Below are 25022 nucleotides of genomic sequence, written 5' to 3' on the forward strand. Positions count from 1 at the left end.
TATCACTGACTCAACGGACATAAGTTTGAGCAAACTCAGGGAGATGATGATGGACAGAGAAGCCTGGTGTGTCGCGGTCCATGGGGTCGCAAAGAGTTGAACACGACTTAGCCACTGAACAACAAACACAACAATAATCAAACTATCCATGTTTACATCTTTTTTAAAAAAAATATTTATTTTATTTGGCTGTGTCGGATCTTAGTTGTGGCGTATGAAATCAGCTGCTCCGCAGCATGTGGGATCTCAGTTCCCCAACCAGAGATCCAACCCACATTCCCTGCATTGCAAGGTGGATTCTTAACCACTGGACCACCAGGGAAGTCCCCTCACGTCCATGTCTACCCCTTGACTCCAGATCAACTAGATGACTCTGTGAGTGCCAAAGGAGACCACAGCAACGGTGATGATGATAACATTGGTGCATCTGAGTGCCCTTCTATGTACTGAACAGCATTTTAAGTGCTTCACATGGAGTAATAATCAGAAAATGAAACAGTGCAAGCTCCAAGATATCAATCACAGTAACAATAGATATTTCAGGCACAATGCTTTTTCCCTCTCTACAATTACCTCAACGCTTCTCTTTGTATATGTCCACAACTTTACAGTTTACCATCATTTCAAAATGCTTGTTCGCTTTTGATACCTTAGCACTTCTTTCTGCCACATATTTTTGGCATTAATAATATTCAGCTTAGAACATTATTTCACCTTACCTTCCATTGGTTTTACCCAGAGTAAAAACTCCTCTACAAAACTGCTGACCCCTCACAGCCCAGCAGCACATGGTGTACTATTCTGTAGGCCCCAATCCCAGGGCTGACCTCTCCCATCTCTCTCTGCTACCTAGGTATAGCACAGTGCTTACCACAGCAGGAGACGCACCATACTGACTGCTGCTGAACAAACTTGTAGTCATTTTTATCTTAGTTCCTTATTAAAAAAAAATAAATAAGGGAGCAAGGCCTTCTTTTGGGTCCTGGATGAAGAGCCATCTATCCTGCAGTGTAAGTATCCCTGCATTATGTCTGCAAACAGGACGCTAGGCGTGTGGTTCCATCAAATGCTCAGCAACTAGCACCCAGTCTCCTCCACCGCCCAGCGGGCTCCCCACCGCCGATGCCTTCTCTCACAGAAAGGCGCACACCAGGCAGCCTCGGCCCCCGCCCTTGGTTTCGCGATACCCAGGGGCGTGGGGGGGACCCCCAGCAGGACTCGGGGTACCTTGCCAGTTCACCGTGAGGACACCGCGGGGGGACGTGGGGCGCCGCCTTCTCTCGTCAGAGAAACATCTCAACGACGGACCGACTTTATCTCCACAGCAGAAGATGTCCAAATCCTCTGTGAACAGGAGGGAAGGCAGCCGAGGAGGCTCGGTAAGGTCCGGCACCGACCACCTAGTTCTCGGCTCCGCAGAAGTCTCCCGTCTGCGTCTCCGCGACACGGGCTTCCAACAGACTGGCCTCCAGGCCGATGGTCAAACAGCGTGTAATCCATCGCCTCCCCCGCCCCCACCCCGCACGCGATCGCTGCAGGGACCCGCTACCGAAGACCCTGTTCCGCAGCGGAACAGAAAGACCAAGGGGGCAGGCCAAGTCCCTGAGGGCTCAACACAGTGCTTCTTCCTCTGATGCGCTCTAAGCATTGAACTCACACGATAAACTACCTACACCTGCGGCCTGCGGGGGAACAAACAACCCAGCCGCGGCCCTACCTGGGGTGCGGGGAGGCCGCCGCCGCCGCTCCGCCACGTCCTGCCGCCGGCGCCCCGGCTGGAAGAGAGAATGGAGAGGTGACCGGGGCGAATCCGTCCCCCGGCCCCTGTCTCCTCCGACTCCTGGAACCCCGGCCCCGCGTGGCGTCCCCTCCCGCCGCCCGACACGCACGCCGGGCCCTCGCACACGGGCGGCCCCCGCGGACCCACCGGGCACCTTGGGGCACCGGGCCCCAGCACCTTGCGGCATGAAACCGGCTCGGACTCACCGCCCAGCGCCCGGACTGACGCAGCTCCGATCCTCACCCAAGTCTTAGCGGGGAACGCCTGCGCGCGTTCCCGCGGTGACGCGCATAGATCCTCCGACGCGCGTGCCCGCCGGGAGCCCGCTCCCCGCACGCTGCCGCCAGGGGTCCCGCCTCGCGCCCACTCTCCAACCCGCAGATCCAGCTACCCGCGAACCTGGCAGGGCCGGGCCTCACCTCGCTGAGGCAGCCGCCCGCCAGGCCGTAGCGGCTTTTGAGGCGCTCCACCACGAGATCTTGCCCCGGCGGCTTCACGACTCTTGGCTCCATGGCCGCGACCGACGTTGTCTCCCTGGCAACAGCGCGCGGCGGGGCGGGGCTGTGTGGAGAATATGCGCCGTGACGCACGACATGCCCCGCCCCCGGCAGGGACGCTGACTCGTGTTTCTTGGGGAACAGCCCTCGGACTCGTGGAGGGGCGGGCATTGCGGATGCGTGTTACGACGCGCGTACATCCCGGCTCCCGCTTGCCGTCGGCGCGAACGCCGTTGGGCCCGGCTTGTGGGCGTCTGTACAAGTTCGCGGCCCGTGGGGGCGAGATGCGAGCCGGCGCGCGGGGTCATCGTTTCCTTTCCTTCTCGAGGGTCGCGCGCGTTCCGCTGGGGTCGGGTCGAGGCGCCATCCGGGTGTATCTCTCTCGTACGCAGCTCAGACTTTCCTGGCTGGAGAAGTTGGTTTCGGCTAGAGCGTTCGTTTCCTAACCTGGATCCACAGGGCGCCTCGGAGTCTCCCGCAGCCCACAAGGCCCCAGGCGCCCTCTGTCACCCGGGACGCGCCCCGAAACCACGGAGAAGCGGAGCCCTCGGGACCGTGGTGCACGCACCCCCCCCGCCCCCTCCAATACACACACACAGTCGGGCGTCAGGGTGTCCACTGCGCCCCGCACTCGGACCCCACCTCGGGCGGTAAGCAGGTGCTGCCCCAGGACAGCCTGTTTCCAGACCCCAAACAGCACGACAGCCCCGCAGTCTGAGCACACCGCCGGCGGGGGCTGCGACGCGCACAACGTGCTCGAGGGACTCCGAGGTCCTACACTGAGCAGGCTGATGAGAATGTACCCCCTGTTGTCCAACTTTTTCCACTAGCCATTTCTAAGTAGGTGTTCAGTATATACCCCACTTGAAAACAGTCCTTTCCTTGGGAGCTCTGGAAATCAGGTGGCAGTCTGAGTTTACAGATATTTAATTATTCTTACTTTGGTTCCAGAATGAACAAAAAATTAAGATGCACAAGTAATGAATTTTTTAAATATCATAGCTGTTAACAATTGTCACTTTATTTTTGCTACAAAATTCACCAGAAAAAGGTACTGCAACAATCTAGTATAAAGCAAATCTTTAACCAAAGAACATGGTATAGACCTGTTTAAAATACTCATACTTTATCACAATAACTGCAAGGAAAAATTCAAGTTCTATCAGAACCAATGCAGTTTGAGGTAGTAGAAACAGATGACAGAAAGGTTTTTTAAAAAGTCTAATTACTCAACTTAAAATGTAAAAATTAATTTAATACCTTTGAAAGGGCGCAGGAAGCTACATATTTTAAGGAAAGAAGGTACTCTGCTTAAAAGATAATTTAACTATACAGGAGGTGCAAGAATTTATAGAAGAGCACTTTGGTTAAGTCTCTGCCCTCTGTGGCTCTACCCATTTACAAGTGAATCTGTTCATAACTGAACACACCAATAGTTTAAATTACCAAATACAGTCCAAATCTGAAATAAAAATTATCCAAGTCATGGTCCCTTTATTCAAACCAGTAAGTATATCCATGCAGGAAGTCTAATATCTTAAAAGGAACTAAAATTAAATTGCATATATCATATTCTTTCAATAGTTTGAGAAGGTCTATTGCTTTTAACAAGATTAGTATTCCATTTTAATACAAATATGTCAGGAGTACATAAACACAAGTACACCTGAAAATACACCAGTGTTTAAACTTTTATTTCACACCATGCAAGGTCAATTATAACACATTAGAAAGTGACAACAGCTATAAGCTGCAATTTTACATTTGTACATCGGAAATGTCCATTTTCAAAAGCTGAACATAATTAATTACCATGTTGTCAAAACAGCTAGGCCTCAATTCAACTTCTATACAGGTAAAATTTACTATGGAAAACAATGATTTTATATCTGTCCACATTCTGTGATAATAATTCTTCGACTAACAGACCCTTTAGGAGAACCAAATGACTCAATCTTTTTCACAGTATCCATACCATCTTTAACAAACCCAAATACTACATGCTTAAAGTCCAAACGTTCTGCTTTTTTCAGTGTTATGAAAAACTGAGAATTATTGGTGTCCTGGCCTCGATTGGCCATTGATAGTAAACCAGGACCTGTATGTTTCACATCAAAATTTTCATCTTCAAATTTATCTCCATAAATGGACCGTCCTCCTGTTCCATCATGTTTTGTGATATCTCCCCCCTGAAAAAAAGATTTCAATTAACAGGAATCCCAAATAAAACATTAAAACACATACAGAACTAACCACTGAAGGGTAGATCCTAAATACCCAGCTTCTCTGAGAATGTAGTTTGAAAACTAAGAAATTTGTGAAAGGAAACAAAAATGAAAAGATCTTTTCCCATCCTTAATTTCTATCAGGTTCAAGGCATTAGAAATATGAACCCTTTTATGCTGCAAGTTCTTGTGGGGATAGAAGCTGGGGGTGTGGAAAAGTTAAAGTCTACAATTACAGGTAAGGAGAAACACTCAGATTTACTACACTGGTGTGATGCACACTTAAGACTTACTTGGCAAACAAAATCTGGAATCACTCTGTGGAATATGGAGCTCTTGAAACCAAAGCCCTTCTCTCCAGTGCACAGTGCTCTGAAGTTCTCAGCAGTTTTAGGAACAATGTTTGAAAATAATTCCATGGTTATACGTCCCAGGGGCTCATCATCTGCACAAATGTCAAAAAACACCACAGGATTTGTCTCCTTTGAGAACTCTGCTGTCAGTGAATCCTGTCCTTTCTGGGGTTTCAATAAATTCTGTTGACATTCTTCAAATTTTTTCTTGAAACAATCAGCCATTTCTTTAGTTTTAAATCTCACTGCAAGCTGTTCCACTTTGGCTTCTCCATCTGTTAAACAAGAAACAACACAGTGACCTTAGTGTTAAAATAACTTAAAAAATTGTTTTATATATTTGTTGTCAATTTAGAAAAGTCAAAAAACTGGAAAGTAGCATTGAGTGCAGAGCTCACCAGCATAATCTGAGGCAGTCCAAACTAAAGCATTGTTGGAAACATTCAAGGGTTTCAGTTCCATCGTCTTGGTGATGACGTGGTTCGCACACACTTTGAACACCTGGTCTCTCCTCATCAGAATCCGAAAGTAATTCTTCACCGTGTGCCAGAGGATCTTAATGTCTCCAACGCCACGTTCCTTCCACTGACTGGCCTCTCGATCCCACCTGTAAAGTTTGGCTCTCTCTTTAAATAAAATTTCTTCATCTTCTTCTCCAGATTTTACTTCTACCTGTGACAAGAGATGAAATTACCTATAAGCTGCTGCTTATAAAATACTCTTAACAAATTCCAAAGATCCAAATTCCTTCACACACTGACATGAGCAGAATTTGAAAAGAGTTAACATCCTAGGGTTACTAATACAGCGGATTCAGATGAGGCAGGAAAGATTTGTCATTAAATGTCTTCTTTGTACTTATTAACATCCTTCCTCTTTTTGGAAATCAAATACAATCTTTTACAGGAGAGAAGAGGTTTAAAAAAAATCACATTCTTCAAGAAAAATACTATCTACTGATTGAGGTTCAAACTGATGAAAGTAATTTGCTTAAAATAACATTCTTGTCTAGAAAAAGTACAATATACTTTTTATTGAAAGGACTGTGGCAAATATGAGCTTAGATGGGTTTTTAATATTTTGCTCCTTCAATTATGTTACTGAAAACAAACAGGAAAAAATTAAGTTCTTCCCAACAATTTCACACAGAATTTACCAAATAACATTTGTATGTAAATTTTTTTACAAGGATGATTTACATTTTAAGATTGAACTTGTAATAAAGAGCTTCCATTTGTAATGGTCAATGTTCTGAAAGAAATGCAAACAAGGTCAGCCCTACAAATCAAGCCCATGTCAAGTTTTAAACTTAAAATGTGAAGTTAGTATAAGGTTTTTACTCTTTAATATTTACCTCTGGTAGTGACACTATTGGTTCAAAATGGATATCTTCATTATGAACTACCTCTTCATCACTACCATCTTCATCTTCACCAACTTTACTGGTTGACTGTGCTCCAAATACCGCTGCTCCAGTATTTGCCCACTGGAAATTTTTATCTGATGAATAAATTAGGATATTTAAACAGTGATATCTATTTTAATAAGCTTTTAATCCCTGTTACAGTACTTTATGAATGAATTTAATTTCCAATGATGTGACATAACAAAAATGCTTAAAACTGTATTCTCCTGGCAAGTTAAGCTCAAGTGGTGCGCACAAAGGAGTGTAGTGACGTTTATGCCTGGGTGTAGAGACAGGGTTGTCTAAGCCTTAGGTCTTAGTGACACTGAACTTTCAGTTATGAAGCAGGTTCTTCATTCAAAGTACGTCCTTTGAAACCTGAAAACCCAGCTCAGCTCCAAGGGTAGTTATTTCATAAAACATTCTATTACATGAAAAAAGTAACTTTAGAGCCTAAGAATGTTCTCCAAGAGGCCAAATCTGCTACTCTCAAAGCAGACTGAATACAAGTTGGTAACTTCTCCACCTCAGCTCTCTTCTAAGGTAAATGGATGGGGTGAGAGCTTCAACTTCTTGCCCAGGTGGCACTGGTGGCCCAGGAGCAGCTCACTGACCCCACCTCCACCCCGCCCTCTCTCAAGCAACACCATGCTTAATGGGTGAAAAGGCTCCCCACTCCTATACAGAGGAACAAAGACTTTTCCCTCCCTCACACCCTGGAGAAGGCGAACACTAAATGCTGTGTTTTCCACATCTCAACTGTGACAACCCAGCCTGCTAATATTAATACATTCCCCACTATCTTATCTTAGAGGAAAGAAACCTCTCAACTCTTCATCGCTTTGCTGACTGACAAACAACTGCTTTCTAATCCTACATCTGATACAAAAACTCAGGAGAAGGCAAAAATTGTCACGGATCAGTTAAAAACTCAGCACCTTGAAGAAAGAACAAAATGAGTGTCTAATGAAACAGTAAATTCTTCTAAGACAGGTTTAATGGGGAGAAAAAAAACAGGAGAAAAAAAAAGTCGTACAAATAAATAGCAAATGAATGCTCAAACAAAAGCACCATCTCAGATTGTGTGGGGGCTTCCTGAGAATAGTAAGCATAGAACCTAGTTGATTCATAGGTGTAGGGCTCGAAAAGAACTTGTTCAGGGAACTCCCAAGCAGAACAAAATTTTTAATTACCCCAATACCCTGAGATATACGGCAGAAAATCTCAAAATTCCTCTAAAGCAATGGTTCGTAACATTGGGTGCATATTAAAATCACACCAACAGCTCCTATGAAATACCAGTGCCTGGGTCCCACACTCAGAGCCCAACATAACTTAACTATCAAGTGTTCCTTCTACCCACCCCTTTAAAAAGCTCCCAGGAATTCTAATATGAAGCAGAGAACTGTAAACCACTGCTTTAAAGGAGCAGGAAAAAGAATTTATTCAGTATAAGTATAAAGATAAGTCTATCAATAATCAATATCAACAACTGTATTCTAGGTAGCAATACCTAGGAAGCTTCCACTCTGGGTTTAATGGAAAAATTACAAAATCTCAAGGAAATATGATAAAATGTCAGGCACAGGGAAGCAGCAGATAAACTGCTGTTTCTTATTTTCTCTTAGTTTCCGCATGAAATATTACACAAAAGACAGAGTGACTGGTTGACCTGTGTGAGGATGACTTTCAGGAGAAACAGAGAAAAAAGGAACAAAAGAAAAGAAAGTGAGACAAAAATAAAATGAACAGATGAAGAAAAAGCAATCACCACAGAAATAACACATAATAGAAGAGGAGAAAGAAGATTCCTCTGGGCTTAAAACCAACCAAAACAAAAAGTTTAAGATCAAAAAAGTCCACACAAGGCCAGAAATATGTTTCAGAAGCAAAAAATCATTCTGATGAAATTGACCTTCATTAAAAAAAAAAATTAAATCCTACAAGCCCTTAGTCAAAGGCTAAAGTATTAAAAATTTACAAGTGTGAAAACTCTCCATGAAAATATATGAAATGGATTCCAGGGGATTTACAGTTACAAAATACTATTCTATGCTTATATTATTAGCACAATATACATTAAATAAAGTAGACATTCAATACATAAGAAAACGAATCGTAATTTAAAGGAAAGTAATGACAAATCTGGAGATAAAAAAACAAAAGGAGAACTGATAAAACCAAAAGCTACTTCTTTGAAAAGACAAAGCACAAATTCCTGTTAGATCTAAGGACACAAACTAAAAGGTGAAGCTTGGAAAAAAAAAGAGCTTGGTGGGTAATCTCACTGAATCAGCAGGTAACTCAGGGCAAGCCTCCCACATAGATGTGGAGCTGTGCTATGTCAACTTTACTGCACAACACTGATGGAGTATCAAGCAACCTAACACATCAGCTTTTATTTGGCTTTTCATTGGTGGATAATTGTACCCATTCTATTGCTGTATTTGCTGACCTATTATCCTGTGACTTCAAACTACTAAATAAATTAAAAATAAAGCAATGTGACATCAATGAGGCTATGAATTCCAAAGTAACACAACATCTGAAGGTGATTTCTTAAAGTTTTATATGTTTCAATAAATGATGGAACTGTGAAACAAGTAAAATATGTGAGATGGCATAACACTATTTTGAATTAATAATGTAATTATATATCTTCAATAAAATTTATTCTGCAAATCAAGCATTAATTCAATTTAGGTGCTGCTATAATTTGTTATATGAAAGATATTTAAGAATAGGAAAGTATAGTATGCCATAAACAAGGAAAAGGATTATTTTCTACAGATGATACCAAAACAGACTAAAATTAGAAAAATTAGAAAAACTGGAAAAGATGGGAAAGCTCACCAGATATAAATTAGCACAACCTTTATATGAAAAATACAATCAAGGATAATGCAAGAATAGAAAACTTCAAAGTCATCTCCTTAAAAATTACAGATGCATATCTTGAAATATTAGCAAATCAAAAGTATAACTAGAAGAACAATCCCAAAGTTACTCCAAAACTGGAGGGAGGGTTCTGCATTTCAGGATGGGCAAGACTAGCACAAGTTACAATGAATTAAGAGAAAATTCTTGGTGAGCGACAACCCTGCAACAAAGGACTCACCCTCCAGGGGTGTCCACTTCTGTAACACAGTCACTGAAGCCTCGCCTCCTAATCTTACCTTTGGATCCAAAAGCAAAATCCCCAGAATTACTGGAAGCCAAGTCTGCAAATGACAGCCCTGGACCACTTCCAAATCCAAACGTAACTGTTTTGCTTTCCACTGGCAAAAGGGAAAGAGAAATTTAGTATTTCATTTAACATATGTTGAACATCAAAGATTTACCCAGGACCCAAAGGGAAGGGGTATGTGTGTGTGTATGCTGGGAAGGGTAGGACCTGCTATACTAACTGATGTGGTGGGGTGGGGGTAAGGAGTATTTATAATCTAATTATTTCTCTGAAGAAAACTTACAAGTTTACAGGTACTATTTATTCTCAATGAGCAATACACCAGAAGCAGCATGCTCAAAATCATTTAAAAAAATGAGATGTACATCTATACTAAGAGAGCTACACAGCTTCTGCTTCACATGGTCTAGTATCATCTAAACAAACATTCATTCCAAGGATTTCAGGAAATAGCTTTGTAAAGATTCTGTGTTCACTAAGAAAACTGAATTACCTCATGCCCCTTTGTACATCTCAGTTTAATAAAGGGAATTCCTGGATGTACATTTGAAGGTATCGTCTCAGAACCACAGATGTACCTTACGCAGAAATGCATACCTACAAGGTTGCTATAAACATACATCAAATTTTACCTTGGCTTGTAGAATCTGCATCATTTTCCTTTCTAGTAGATAAATCCACAGGTTTGTCAACAGTCCCAGAAGAAACTGATGGTGAGCTAACAGATTTGGTAGTAAACTCTGGCTCTTCAGATTTACACAAAAATGGCACAGTCACTTTAGTGTCATCTGTACACATGCCATCAGCTGAGCTAGCTATGTTCTCGTCCTGGGATTTCTGCAAAGAGAAAGTAACAAATAACTATGTCATTAAATACTAAGTGACAAAAAGGATCATATACTCTATTTTACAATAAACAGATGATATGGAGTTCTGGACAAAATGGAGTAAGCATACTTTTCTCTCCACCATGTTACCGTACCTCCAGTCTCTCCAGCACCTGCAACTGAACTAGATTGAAAAGGACAAAGCAAGCAGAAGCCGCTGGGAAGTGGATGAGAGCAGGAGGACCAAGAATCTTGAGACATGAAGCAATGTGAAGTCTACCAGCGAGGAGCACCAGGTCTGGTGATGAGACCATGAATACTTCAGCTTCCAGGGGCCAGCCTATCCGGGTCCACAAGCCACAGCAGGAACCTGAAAAGGCATTGGCCTGAGCCAACTGTCCCCCGTAGTTGCTCCTGCTGGTGCTGAGCCACGAGCCCTGGCACATACTGCTGGGGTGCTGCCACCAAGGATGCAAGCCCTGGGCCCTGGGGCCTGTTGTTCAAGCGGCCCACCCCCAGCCAACATGGCCAGCCCCTGCCTTGGGGGCCATCTCTGCAAGGACCGAGAGCACACAACCTCCTCTGAAACTCCACCCCAGGGCAAAGACGGCTTCCGGAAATGGACGGTGCTGAGCAGGAGGACTGGGCCCCCTCGCTGACCTGCTTCCTACTGCTTACAGGGTCGTCCCAACAAAAGAGCACTGAACCTGAGTGAAAGGGTTTCTAGCCGGAGCTGCTGGACAGCATCAAGAGATGAAATTTTTTCTCTGACTGTCCCCTCGTTATGGCAGGTGGTCCCCAGGTATAAAAACGACTGGAGAGACAGGCAAAGTGACATCAGAAATTCTGGTCTTACCAAATCCACTTTTAATCAAGACTGTAAAATGTCCTCTGAAGAAGACATATTTACAGTAAACTTCTGTGTTTAACTTAGGAGAAAAAAGCCTCTCAAGCCCTGAGGGACAGTCTCGTAGTAAGAACCTGGTGGGTTTTCTCCTGCCCCCACACATCAACCCACTTCCCCGCAGGGGTAGAGAGCTGTCCAAGAAACTGGGGCTGCCAACAGCACAGATGGAAAAGCATCAAAGAAGAGTTGGCTTTCTTTGGCCAGGGATGGGGAATGTCATGAAATGATCTGTGTGTTGAAAGATCAGACAAACTCTGAAAGCTTCTAACAATGTTCCAAGAGGTAAAGACAAATGAAAAGAGAGTTGTCAGGCAAACAAATATAAACCATAAAAGAAAATCCAAAGGGAATTTAGAATTGAAAAATACAACAGAAATTTAAAAATTACAGAATGCTCCATTGAACTGCAGCAGCATACATTCCTCTCAAGTGCATATGGAACACTTAAGAAAGACCACGTTCTAGGCTACAGAACAAACCTCAGCAAATTCAAGAGAATGGAAATCATAAAAAGTATATGCTCAGTCCATAATGGAATTAAACTAACAATCACTACAGAAATATAGCCGGGAAAAAAAATCTCCAAATATCTGGAGATTAAGCATTACACTTTTAATACACATGCTGAAGTCTTTGGACAAATTAACAGAGTCCATCAACACTGATCCATGGATAGTAAACAGGCATTAAAACATTTTAATGACCGTCTCAACTTCAGCAACACTATTATGCCCACAAATGTGATAATGCAGATGAAATGGACCAACCAATTCCTCAAAAAAAGTAAACTGACAGAACAGATAAAATGAATTGGCCTGTATTTATCAAAGAAAATGCATTAATATATCCTTGCCAAAAAAAAAAAAAGTACCAGGCCTGGTGGTTTCAGTGGTTAAGTTCTATCAAATATTTAAGAAAGAAATATCACTAATTCTACAGTGTGTTCCAGAAAACAGAAGCAGATGGAACACTCCCTAACAAAGTACATGCAACAAAAACTGACAGGAGCAGCAGACATGCTGGGCAACACTCTGTCAATCATCAACATCACAAGTAGATGAAAAATTAGCAAGGATACACTGGACTTGGACAATACAGCATCAACTGATTTGATCTATTTAAAAACCTATTTTCCATGCAAAACAACAAAAAAAAATTACATTCTTCTCAAGTGTACAATGAGCACCCACTGAGACAGTCTTCACGAATTCAATAAGAACTGAAATTATTCAAAATACGTTTATAGACAATGGAATTAAACTATAAATCAGTAACAATGACATGTGGAAAATGGAATATTCAGAATATACTTCTATCCAATGCATTTGTCAAAAAGAACGTCTCAAGGAAAATTAATAGTTTGAACTGAATGAAAGTGAAAATATCACATATTAAGACTTGTAAGATAGAGCTAAACAGCTCTTGGAGGAACTTAAAATTAAAATGTTTATTAGAAATGAACTGTCTTAAATCAGTTAATTTAAGCTTCAACTTAAACTAGAAACTAGAAAGAGCAAAATAAAACAACATTCTTCAAGGATTAATGACAGTGAATGTACAATGTCCGGAATACCAGCTGGTGACAGAAAGGAATACACTATCACTACACACAGTGACTGGGCCACATCTCAGAGGCACTGTGCTGAGTGAGAAAAGTTCGTATCAGAGCTTACAAACTGTATGATTCCATTCATTCCAGTCTGGAAAAGGCAGAAACACAAGCAGATCAGTGGCTGCAGAGGTTCTGGGTGGGGAGGGTTCTGAACTGAAAGAGACAGTAGGAAGGAATTCTTTGGGGTCTGGAACTATTCTGTACGCTGCCTACGGTGGGGATTACAAGAATTCAGCCATGTGTAAGAACTCACAGAAAACATACATACAACAAAAAGTGAATTTTACTTATGATAAACTTGAAAAGTTAATACAAATGAAAAAAGTCATTATTTCCTAATGACTGAAACACAAGGAAACGATAGTCCACTCTGTTTGTGTCAAATGACTTAGGCTATCACAGTAGTATTATTTATTATAGCCAAAAAGAAGAAACAACACAAATGGGCATTAAATACATGAATGGATAAATAAAATGTGGTAAATTCATACACTGGAATGTTATTTGGCCATAAAAGAACCAAGTACAGATAAATGCTACAATGTGGATATATCACAAAAACTTACTAAGTAAAAGAAGCCAGACACAAAGGACCACATATTATGATGTTTATATGAAATGTCAGGTAAATCAGAGACAGAAATGGTACATCAGTGGTTATCCAGGCCTCGGAGAGACAGGCAGAAATGGGAAGGGTGATGACTGTTAGAGGTTAACAGGGCTTCTTTTGGGGATGATGAAAATGGGTGAATTAAACAACAATAAATGTCACCCCCCAAATGCAGACTAGATTACTTGGGACGGGAATGTCATAATTCAGCTCCTAACACATCCTCCACTTAAGAGGCCCTGAACAAGAATTTCCTGTAGACAAATCCAAAGGCTGCTCCCTCGTTCAGCACTGCACCCTGACCCTCGGCAGTCCCAGCACACAGTCAGCACCTAACCACAGCATGCTCAAGCACTTAAAGCCAGGAGTGCGTATGGCAAGAGTTCATGTAGTTGGGGATGAATCAGTGTAAAGCAGGAAAGATGTGTCCTAAAAGGACATCATCTACATCCACCCACAGAATATTTTAGTTTAATGGCTGTTAGTTCTGTTTCACCTCTATCAAAGGGCACTCTCCTCCAAAATTACAATTCACTGAAACAATTTTTTTCCCACCCTGATAATGACTTACCACATTTAACTTCTGTGGCAAAAGGAGCCCCTAGGATTTTTATTTAAAGAACATTGTAAATGTTACAGGATATTTTACAAAAAGATTTTAACTTATAACAATGATAACTCAACAGTCACTTACTTTTTAAATATCTTAAAAAGTAAGGTATTTTAATTGCTATAAACAGCACAGTACACTGACAAAAGACACCAAATCCTATGTACACTATGAGTAGGAAAAGAATAAACACTGTACAACTCAGCATGTGCACCAGCGCTGAGATTACTTCTCAGTTCTCTTTTTAAGGCTTGAAATACATAAAAAAAAATAAGTTTATTTTTCAGTTTTGCACACAGAAAAGTGAAGCCATATTTAACTGCACTGTTCACTTAGTATGACTGGACTGTATCTGCCAAGTGAATGACTGCACGCTAATGCCTCCAGCAGCAGCGATTAGAGGTGACCGACAGAAACCACACACTGTGTACTGCCACTGAGACAGGGAAACAGCTGAGTGACGGAAATACATTTCGGATTCAGCACAGCTGAATGCAGAAACTTCAAATAGCACTTCCAAAAATAAACCTATTTGGTTATAAATGAGGGAGGGCTGTGTCTACATTAGCTCTTGTGCACTGATGAACAAGTTTACACCTACGGAAGAGCTGGCACAGCCTCGGTTGACAGCTGCGAAAGCAGGCCAGCTACTCCTCAGGGTCAAACGGACAGTGAAGGGTAGTAAGTCTTCCAAAGAGCAGGCCGCATGCTGGGCCATCTCATTCTCTTCTCATGTATCCATTAAAGAAAACACTGCATTCCCAACTCCAGGACCTACTTTATTTTTACCATATTTCCAACAATTTTTTAAAAAGTATTTCTTGAGGAGCAAGGAACCATTCTGATTATGTCAATACTGTAAACAACTATAAACAATGACTAGTTTTCTAGTTTCTGTGGAACACAAATTCATACACCAAGGCGCTGACAACTATTAAAATGACTACACTTGAACTAAGAAAGTAGTCAAATCATGAACTTACCAAAAGCAAAATATACAGACCATGGGAACTAGGTTTCAAATGCTACTTCCTATCCACTCTGCCCACTCCAGAATCACGTAACCGGCACAAAAAGTGAAGCACTTAATTCCATTCTTGGTACGGCAGTAGACCATGTCAGGGACATGAGCATCGTCCATGCTACCACCCCAACTTCTCAAACCCAGCACACATGCAGCAGTGACAGGTGGGCCTTCTGGTCCTCTGCCCAGAAAACAGTTTCTCATCCTCTAGCCAGAGCTGACTGAGGCGCCACCCACTTGCCGGATGCACCCTACTGTTACCATGTGCTAAGAACACTCTAGTTTATTGCCATCAACAAAGGCGACTGAGCCAGAAGGAATGCCAGAGACAGTCTTACTTGCGCCTCCTGCACTTTCTGAAGCTCCGACTGAAAGTCTTCCGCATTTCCATTGTCCTCATCAGTGTCACTGCAGATGCCACAAAAAAACGTAGGCGGAAGCTTGAGTGTGTCTGCTTTTGCCTTCTCTTCAACTGTTGGCTTCTTTTCCCAAACAATAACACATTCTTTCTCATTATCTGAAAATCCAGGCAATGCAAACAAAGGAAAGGTAAGATAAAAGTAGATGAAGCCCAACCAACTCCACAATAATGGCCCACAATGTCACCTACAAATTAAAGACCCAAACAATAAGACCCTGGATGCTAATGGAGAACTAGCACCACCAGGAATGATGTTTTCCCTTCACATTACTTTTAAATATTTTAAATCACCATGGCAAAATTGGTAATCACCAATGTGACCAGATTGGGAGATTCCTTTAAACAGAAGATTTTTAAAAAACACTTTAAATTACTTGCTTTAATGTTACATACCTGTTACATTTTCTTCTGACAGTCTACATGTTTCTGAGTCATCCAGATACAGTTTTCCATTGAGTTTCTTGACAGCTGTGTCGAAATCTTCATCTTAAAGTATAATTTATTTTATTAAATAAAAGAATTTGCAGTAAATTTCAGGAGATTTCCCAGCCAGGAATCTAGGAAAATCATCTGCAACTTCCCATCCACTCTCCCTTACTCTCTACATCCAAATAGCAACCAGTTTCCTGATTCTACACCCAAATGCCTAGTCTGAGCTGCTCTGGCATTTCGGGGCTCCGAATGCCTCTATCCAGTTCCTACAATCCAATCCTCTAAATCACTGCCTGAATGTCCTACCGAAATTATTTTGAGCCCATAAGCCCCTGCCTGAGAACTCAGATGGGGCCCACAGAGCTCGCCTACTCAGACCCCGTTCCTGCCGCATGGCTCAGCCACCCATCCCTCTGAGACTCCAGGGAAATCAGAACTGCTTTCAGTCCCCTCAGAACGCCTGCCCTGTTCACAGCAGACACGGAGGGAATGCGAACACACGAAGGCAGCTCTTCTAACCATGACACCCACTGACGGTTCACACACATTTAGAATCAACACGGACCTGCATAAACAGCAGGGGTGGGGGCTCCAGGAGGCTTATAGTAACTTCATGAGCCCCGTTCACTATGATGAGCATGAACAGAATGCTCTATAGCAACAAGAGACTCACCGTCCTCCTCCTCTTCGCTGATGTAGTCTGGCCTGTTCTTATAGCAGAAAAACGTAGGGGGAAGCTGAAGTCTGCTTGCAAGAGCTCTTTGCTCAGGGGTCGGGGTTAGCTCATACACAATGAGAACATCATCATCAGAGGGAAGATCCTCAGGTTTTTTCCTCTCTTCCACTACCAGACAAATCAGAAAGACTGATAAAGACAAGGTGGTAGGTAATTAATACCAATATTGTAACTAAAATAAAAATCCTGGAACTTCATTTTTAGGTTAAAACATCATGCTGATGAAAACACACACACACTGATGTGGACACAGCTCAAAACCCTGAGAGTTAGAAGCCTGAGGAAATGTTCTATCAGAACCCTCAGTGAACACAGAATCGCCTTAATAACCAGGAAAGAAATCCTACTTTCAGTAACTAATCACTGAAGAAAATACTACTGATGGCTATAAATTAGTGCTGCCATAACCATACTTGGCATACTAAATGGTTTAGCAAAATATCCATGCATTTGAAACAACTGAAAAAAACTAAAGAAATCATGAGCAAATATTAGTATAAATACAAAACTAACTCAAAGCCAATCCCAATGAGACCCCACAAAGAAAGCTAACAACTGCCAAGGCTGGTGAGTGATTAGAATTACATCCACTTTCCTGTATTTCCAAGCATGATAACATTAAATTAAACCTGTTACCCTCTGGGTAAATCATACTGTAAGAATCTAAGACAATGTCTGTTCGCTGAAGAGCCATGACCACCACCACCACCACCACCAAAAAGGCAAAAGATGGGGAGAAAAGGAACTCTTCACACAATAGGTTGTGGTCTATAAAAAAAGGACTTCTAACAGAGCAAGCAAAGTCATGGAGCATGGCTGTGAAGCACTGCAAGTACAACCAGTCCAAAGTGAGATATACTCCAAGTGGGAAAACACACACAGGGTTTTGAACATGTGGAAAAAAGAAAGGGGGATAATTTCATTTTTCATACTGATCAGAAGTTGAAATGGTACTCTGGATGTAATGGGCTAGGCTGAATAGATTATTAAATTTAACTTCATCTGTTTCTCTTATTTCATCTGTTTCCTTTTATTTTCAAACATGCTATAAATTTTAAAATTACATATACAGGTCATACTTTATTTCTACTGGATGATACTGATCCAGAAAACAGCTCTTCTCAATGCTGAAGGAGCCCTTCACTCACCCTCCTTTGTTACAAAAACTCAGCATCAGTTCCTGGCCAGGCCCCACGAGAGGACACTGTGAGACAGACTCCTGTTAATGAGACGGCCTCCTTGGGCCTAAGTCCCCATCTCTTAAGGTCCTCTGAAACCAGGACGTTCTCGCACCTGAGAACCGGGCTCTTTGTCCCGCAGCAGTACATCAGTGCATTTGCTCCCAGACCAGGGCTCTTCGCCTAGGATCCACAGAGTCTGTGCACCAATATGTACCATTCACACATAAACACACACACAAAGGCCACACAACTTTTCCAAAGATTGCATCCTTAATCGTAAACATAAGAGCTGCTGCAGTTAGGAGCACAACCTGTGTACTTTACAACTGAGCTCCTAAAATCACAGGTGGTCACTTGATCACTGTAGCTGTCTGGCACTCGAGACACAGCTGTGATTCTGGGGGTGAGTCTTGGTCTCCACAGCCTACTCCTGAGGGTCTCTCACAGAGCCTACTGCTGAGTCCTCTACCCAACTCCACTCTAGCATGACTCCACAAGGGCCTGCTCTAACTGGGAATAGCGAGATATGGGGGAGCTCTTCCAATAGGGCCAACTTCCACACACAGGATCTTTGTCAACCAGGGAGCCTAGGTTCCCTGTGGTCCACATGCTGCTGCCACTGTGTCTGGACGCAGACAGACAGTGATGGTTAGGTGATACACAGGTCCTTCACTAATCACAGGAGAAAATGATGATGTACAAAACAGACACAGTAAAGACCACAGAGATCCACCTCGAAACAACAGAGTATAACATGTGAGAAAACATGACATCCAAGTAGAGAGAGCAGCATTATGGGGTCATGATAGCCTTGTCACATGCACGCTGCAGCATCAGGCACTTGATCTCACACAGCCAGTTACACTGCTGAGCACCAGCAGCTGCTGACAAGCGGACACCCTAGCATACTGCCAGTGCCAGCTCTGTACCTCTGTTCTCAGGCTGTGAGGAAGGGGTGCTGGTCCAAAAAGCCATTGGATTAGATTTAAAAAGGCTAAAATTAAATCCTAGAAAATAAAGAGTATTTCATTTTTGAACATTTTGAGAATTAAAATGAATGCAATTTTAAAATATAAAAGCCAGATTCCATCCATTTACACCAGTGTGGCTGTCCCACGCATCCACCTATCCTATCCCAAGGCTTTCATTCTTTGCTCATTGCCAGATTGCTCAGTGGCCAGATTGCCTTACCTAAAATGTGAGCATGCAGTACCGTCCAAGAACATAAGAATAGTAACTGCAGAACAAACTTACTGAAACCACCAGCTTCGAGTGAACCCTCACGATTTGAGTGCTAGTGGCCTTAAGCTGGACCCAGTGCTGAGCTGAGTTCTTGTGCTCTGCTGACAGACATGTCTCCCTGAAGCTGACATCTCCTCAACAACGTGTACACACGCTCTCTGCTGCTGCTGAACACTCACCACTAAATTGGTTTAGGGAAGAAAACAACCCACACAAACATATTTTGGGAAGGAAAGTGGGGAGGGAGAGAGGGGGAAGAGGAAGACAAAGTCTGCCTCATCTAAAGACCAAGTGCTTACCCTTTTCTGGAGTTTTAAACGTGTGGCTGGTTGAGAACTGCTCCTTCAGAAAAGCAGGAGAGGTGTTTTTGACTTTGCCATCAGAAGCTGATTTGAGATCAGAGTTCTGTGACTCCTGGCGACCACCAGGTTCCACTTTTCTCTCAGATCCACTCTGGGCTGCTGAACTGGCTTCACTACTGTTATTTTTCAGAGGTGTGTTAAAACTAAATCCAAACAAAGATCCAGTAGTTGAACTGTTGCCAAATGCAAATGGTTTTGACTTCTCACTGCTAAAAATGCTTTTAACAGACTCAGAACCAAATACAAACTTTGGGGGTGAAACCACTGCTTTTGTTGTTGGTTCAGGGGTGCCAGACACCCCGCCAACTTCTGAGGTTGTGTCTGCTGCATCATCACCCTGAGACAAATCAGTTCGTTCTCTGGTGGTTTCTTCCAGCACAGCGACAGCCATTTTCCCACAAGGTGACTCCCTGGGAGTGGCTGAACGAGCGACGTGAGGTGTTATCAAAAAATCTGTTTCTTGGGCCACTTTTGCTTCATCAAATATTTTCTTAAACGAGTCTGCAACATCCTGTAGTTTAAAACGAACAGCTAAATGTTCTATTTTTCTTTCTCCATCTGCAAAATCACATGCAGTCCACACCCACACTCTTTCGGTCCCTTTCATATTTTGCAAAGTCATGTCTGGAGTTATTCTGTGGTTGGCACAAAGTTTTAATACCTGGTCCCTTCTCATCACTATACGAACTTGCTTGTTTTCATAATTCTGTAAAATCTTTATATCGCCGATGCCTCTTTCTTTCCACTGACCAGCATCTTTATCATACCTGTAGAGTTTGGCTCTGTGACTAAAAACAACTTGTTCATTTTCCTCCCCACTGGACACCTCGACTAGATCAGGCAAAGGGACAACAGGCTCAAAGTGCTGTCCGTCTCTCTCCTCCTCCTGAGTGACATCGGAGTCTTCGTCCGTGCCCACTGAGGCCCCACTCTGATTCAACTTGCCAGGGGACTTGGACGGGCTCAGAGCAGACTTGAAGCTGAAGTTAAAGCCGGTGGTCGACTCGCCAAAGCGGAAGAGGTTTTTTCTTACGGGGCTGCTGGCCAGTGGGGAGGCGTGCACAGAGCTGCTGCTCACGCTGTCATCCAGGGCATCCTCCCTGAGGTCATAGTTGTCCCACTCCAGGGTGGGCCCAGTGGTCTCAGTGTTTGGTGCGCCACTCACATCTGCAGCAGTGGTAGCTCCTGCTCTGGAATCCTTACTCTCTTCATCACTGACTTTTGTCTGATCGTTTGTCAAAAATGTTTTGAAATCTTTTAGCCCACTCTTCATTTCTTCTGCTCTCTGTATTAACTTGGCAGCCCTGCCAGTATCCACAAGCTTATGGGGAGTCTGCAGAGGAATGTCTAACAGAAGTCGCTGGCATTCCTCAAATTTCTGCTTGAATTCTTCAGCCAGTTCAGGTGTCTTGAATTTTGCCGCCAGCTGCTCGAGTTTGGCATCGCCATCAGAAAAGTCACTGGCTAACCACATCCAAGCCCTGTCCGAGCCGGAGAGGGGCTTCAGGTGCATGGTGGTGGTGATCCAGTGGTTGGCACACACCTTTAGCACCTGTTCCCTCCGCATCAGCATCCTCAGTTTGCCGTTGACTTCATTTTTGAGGATTTTTAAGTTCCCCAAGCCCCTTTCTTTCCACTGACTTATCTCAGCATCAAACCTAAATAATTTCACCCGCTGTGAGTAAAGAACTTTCTCATCTTCCTCTCCTGTGACCAGCTCCACTTTCTCAGGCATCTGGACGACTGGTTCAAAATGGATGTCGTCACTGTCCTCAGTCTTATAGGCATCATCATCTTTCTCAAGGTCAGCACAAGCGTCCGCTTTATCAACTAGTTTACTACTTTGTGATGAGAATAACTTCTCTCCAGCACCTGAAAATCCCTTGAAATTGGGGTCTTTTTTGCCAAACTGAAACCCTTCTCCTGAATTTGACTTGGCAAGATCTGCAAAGGTGAAAGTGCTGCCAGTCTGACCAAAGACCACAGTACTCCCGTCTTTCTGACCACCAGTGTCCTGAGCCTGACCACCAGTGTCCTCTCCAAAGGACTTTTCAGTAGTCTTCTCCTGATTTTCTGTCTCCTGAATGCCAAATTTAAACCCACCAGCAGACGCAGGGGAAGAAAAACTAAATCCTTCCTTTGCTGATTTAGAGTCTGTATTAGAAGAACTCTGAAATTTAAATGAAGGTGCATTTTCCTGATCCACGTGCCCAAATTTAAATCCCTGTTCTGCATTGCCGAACTTAAAGGCTTTTTCTGAAAAGTTACTCTTAAATCCTGTTCCTGTCTGACTTGCACAGGAGTTACCTGCCTCAGCTGTGGAGCCCACAGGGAAACTGAGAGGCACTTCAGCAGCAGGGTTCTGGGTTGGGTTAGAGGCACCACAAGCCACACATTTTGGAGAACTTCCTTCATTTCGTATCAAGCAGACATCGCAATCCCACTGTCCCTCCTTCTTGGCGAACAGCCCCTCAAGTCCACTCTTTGGAGCCTTGACTGTCTCTGAAGAAGCAGGTGCCGGAGCAGCAGAAGCTGGCGGATTCTGACCTGGGTTCTGACAGGCCACACACTCGGCCATGCTGGCCTCATTTTGCACTGAGCAATCCCACTGTCCTTCCTTCTTGGTGAAAACGCCTTCAAATCCACTCTTTGGAGTCTTGCTTGTCTCTGAAGTACCAAACTTTAACGAGGCAGGTGCTGGGGCAGCGAAGGCAGGTGAACTCTGTTTCCGGGGAGTCTGACAAGCCTCACATTTCACAGAACTTCCTTCATTTCCTATCAAGCAAACACTGCAATCCCACTGTCCCTCCTTTACTGAAAAAACAGATTTGAAATCACTGCTGGCAGCCTTAGGAAGATCTCCCTGGCCAAATTTAAAGGAAGGTTGCTTAATAAGTGGAGATTCACTTTTGCTAGCAGGCTTTTTATTCTGACACGCAATGCATCGAGACACAGTGGGTTCATTTCTTACTAAACAAACACCACAGTTCCAGTGACCTTCATTCTTTAGAGTCACCAGTGCAGATCTACCAGGAGTATGTTCTGAGCTGGGTTTAGGAGTAGAGATAGTTTCAACTAACGGTGGGCCGAGGAGCTCCTTACTGCCTGGGTTTAGATTCTGGCAGGATACACACTTCTTGGCAGTTGCCATGTTCTTCAGTGAGCAGCTGTTACAATACCACCAAGATCCTTCTTTCTTTGCAACCTGAAATTCAAAATTCATAGTTACGCCATCAGATTTGTCAATATCCTTACTGTCATGACCTGTAGGTTCTTTTACAGTTTTCGTGGCCTGATGGGTGGTTGTGGCTACATTTGCTCCTGAGGCTTTCAACAGGCTCTGGGCCTCTTCAAACTTGCACTTGAAAAGGGCTGCCTCCTCAGGCGTCTTGAACCTAATGGCCAGCTGCTCTGGTTTGGGCGACTCGTCGGCATAGTCCAGAGCATACCACACAAAGGACCTGTCTGAGCCGGCGTTAGGGGCAAGGGCCATGTCTGGGCTGATGTAGTGATTTGCACAGATCTTTAGCACCTGCTCACGTCTCATGAGCAGGCGGATTTTACCGGAGGTTTTGTGCCTGAGGATCTTAACATTGCCGATTCCACGCTCCTTCCATTCTCGGGATGCTGCATCGAAGCGATACAACTTTGCACGATTGCAGAAGAACTCCTCCTCATCCTCCTCGCCAGTCCTCACTTCAATCTTGTCAGGAAGAGGAACCACGGGCTCAAAGTGAGGGCCGTCGTCTTCCTCGTCCCCCTGTGCACTTCCCCCGTCAGCATCGTGACCCTTGCTGGCCGGCTCCGTAGCAGGCACTCCGAACACTGATTTCCCTGGGCTGTAGAAAGTAAACATATCATCACTACGTCGAAAACCAGAATTCTTTGGCTGATTTGTACCCATGTTCTCAGTAAATGAAATTCCAGGCACATTTTTGCTTCCAAAATTGAACGTATTTCGAGGTCCCATGTTTTGAGCAGCTTTTGGTCCACTGTACCCATCTCCCTGCAAAGGTTTATCTGAAGTCAGCAGACCTAATAGGCTTTCATTATTGTTGTAACTTGTAGCAGGGGGCTGTGCCACAACCTGTGGTGAGGAAAACGTGAAGTCACCATCATTTGACTTGAAATTTGAATTAAATTTGAAAGGAGTCGGCTGTGTTGTATGTGCAGGTGCTGCCAGAGATGGCCTCATTCCTTCACCAGGCACCGGCTGAACAAAACTGGTTTTTCCAAATTCTAAAACCTTAGGTTCTGCAGATCTTGAAGCATGTGCTGCAAGTGGAGGTTTTGTAAAATAACCTGGTTCTGGCAAAGGTGGATTTGTGCTTGTTTGTTGAACATTGTAATTAAAGTAATCATCGCCCCTGGGTGATAGAATTCCTGTCGCAGGAGACTCAAAACGCAATGGGGGGCCATACATGTCTTGAGAGAACATGCACGCTGATGAGCTCTGCACGGGTGGTGTGTGCATCTGCTGGGGGTAGCCGTAGACGTGCTGCTGAGGTGGAAGCCTGTTCATGCCATAAACCGGCCCCTGGAAAAAGACAAAGTGAAAGCTTTTGTAGGCTGTCTATAAAACTATAGCTTACCTCGATACAAACCAAATCTCATGAACCTCAAACATGCATATAAATATACCACTAGAGCATACACTGCGTTCTTAAGAGAAGACATTGCTACAAGGACACTTACAGCTCTAGTTCTCGGCATGACCCAAAAATTGCCTTAACCAAAGACAGCATCTTACACATCTAATTATACCTTCCTGACTCCTAAACGTGGTGTCCAATGATGTTGATAATGATGATGATGACGATGAGCGCTGACATTTGTTAATGTGCCACCTAGGCATAATTTCAAGTTCTGTACACATAGGATCTCATTTAACAATTCTCAAAACCCTACAAACTAAGGCACTAGTATCATTCTATACATAAGGCACAGAGAAGTTAAGAGCCAGGGCCTGGATGCACCCAAACCCCAGTCTCTGCCGGGCTCTGCTTGGGCTGGTCTTCATGGACACTTAGTCACAGTGCCTAGGCCTGCGAGTGCCACCCACGGTGCTCCAAAGAGTGCATCACAGTCCTGCCTCTGTCATAACCAGATGATGAAGCTCCCACCACCACCACTCCTGTTCAAAAATATTCTAGATGTTCATACATATTGTATTAAAATTAGATAACTAAGAAACATACCTTCTCTATCCAGAGAGAAATTTAAAATAGCTATACCTCATGGGACATTTAAGTTTTAATGTTGAATTACTTCTTGAATTAATTTGTAGGAAGCCTGGACAATTAAAAAGGAGATATTTATAAATGTATAAATTATTCCTTTGTTACCTTTGTGGGAGTAACATTAGCTGCTGGTCTGAGTAGATACTGAGTATTATATGCTGGTGACTGACTATAACATACTGAATGGCCAGTAGTTGCAACTAAAAAAAAAAGAAAAAAAAAGAAAAGAAAGAAAACACTGTTAAAAAAAGTCTATGCTGCAGGGTAGTACTATCTAGGCAAGAACTATAAATACAAAAGCAGCAGAAATCAAAGATTTAACTACACAGACTTTTAAAACTTTACTATACATCAAAATACACCAAAAAGAT

At 43.3% G+C, this 25022-nt stretch overlaps 2 protein-coding genes across 7 annotated transcripts in view; both read right to left on the minus strand.

Moving 5' to 3' along the window:
- CCDC138 (coiled-coil domain containing 138) overlaps positions 1 to 3157 on the minus strand; it is a 29990-nt gene extending 26833 nt beyond the window's left edge. For 3 of the 4 annotated variants that reach the window (XR_009496437.1, XM_059891756.1, XM_059891757.1), the window contains exons 1-3: positions 2200 to 3157; positions 1718 to 1775; positions 1228 to 1344 (exon numbers count right to left, since the gene is read on the minus strand). Coding sequence is in view for 3 of the 4 variants with exons in the window: in XM_059891756.1 (XP_059747739.1) it covers positions 1228 to 1344; positions 1718 to 1775; positions 2200 to 2448 (424 nt within the window). In the remaining variant the exon portion in view is untranslated. The remainder of the gene's footprint in view (positions 1 to 1227; positions 1345 to 1717; positions 1776 to 2199) is intronic. The other variant, XM_015473473.3, reaches the window with a different exon arrangement.
- Positions 3158 to 3258: 101 nt separating this feature from the next.
- The window catches only part of RANBP2 (RAN binding protein 2), a 61885-nt gene continuing 40121 nt past the window's right edge, over positions 3259 to 25022 (minus strand). The window contains exons 19-30 of one of the 3 annotated variants that reach the window (XM_005212703.5): positions 24757 to 24851; positions 19349 to 23948; positions 18737 to 18814; positions 16564 to 16734; positions 15852 to 15944; positions 15376 to 15554; positions 10080 to 10284; positions 9437 to 9538; positions 6210 to 6355; positions 5254 to 5527; positions 4796 to 5130; positions 3259 to 4466 (exon numbers count right to left, since the gene is read on the minus strand). In XM_005212703.5, the coding sequence (XP_005212760.1) occupies positions 4161 to 4466; positions 4796 to 5130; positions 5254 to 5527; positions 6210 to 6355; positions 9437 to 9538; positions 10080 to 10284; positions 15376 to 15554; positions 15852 to 15944; positions 16564 to 16734; positions 18737 to 18814; positions 19349 to 23948; positions 24757 to 24851 (6584 nt within the window). In that variant the 3' untranslated portion in view covers positions 3259 to 4160. Of the gene's footprint in view, positions 4467 to 4795; positions 5131 to 5253; positions 5528 to 6209; positions 6356 to 9436; positions 9539 to 10079; positions 10285 to 15375; positions 15555 to 15851; positions 15945 to 16563; positions 16756 to 18736; positions 18815 to 19348; positions 23949 to 24756; positions 24852 to 25022 lie in introns of all 3 variants that reach the window. The other 2 variants (XM_010810003.4, NM_174592.1) reach the window with 2 other exon arrangements.

This window comes from Bos taurus, chromosome 11 (assembly GCF_002263795.3).
Source record: "Bos taurus isolate L1 Dominette 01449 registration number 42190680 breed Hereford chromosome 11, ARS-UCD2.0, whole genome shotgun sequence".
Classification (NCBI taxonomy): Eukaryota; Metazoa; Chordata; class Mammalia; order Artiodactyla; family Bovidae; genus Bos; species Bos taurus.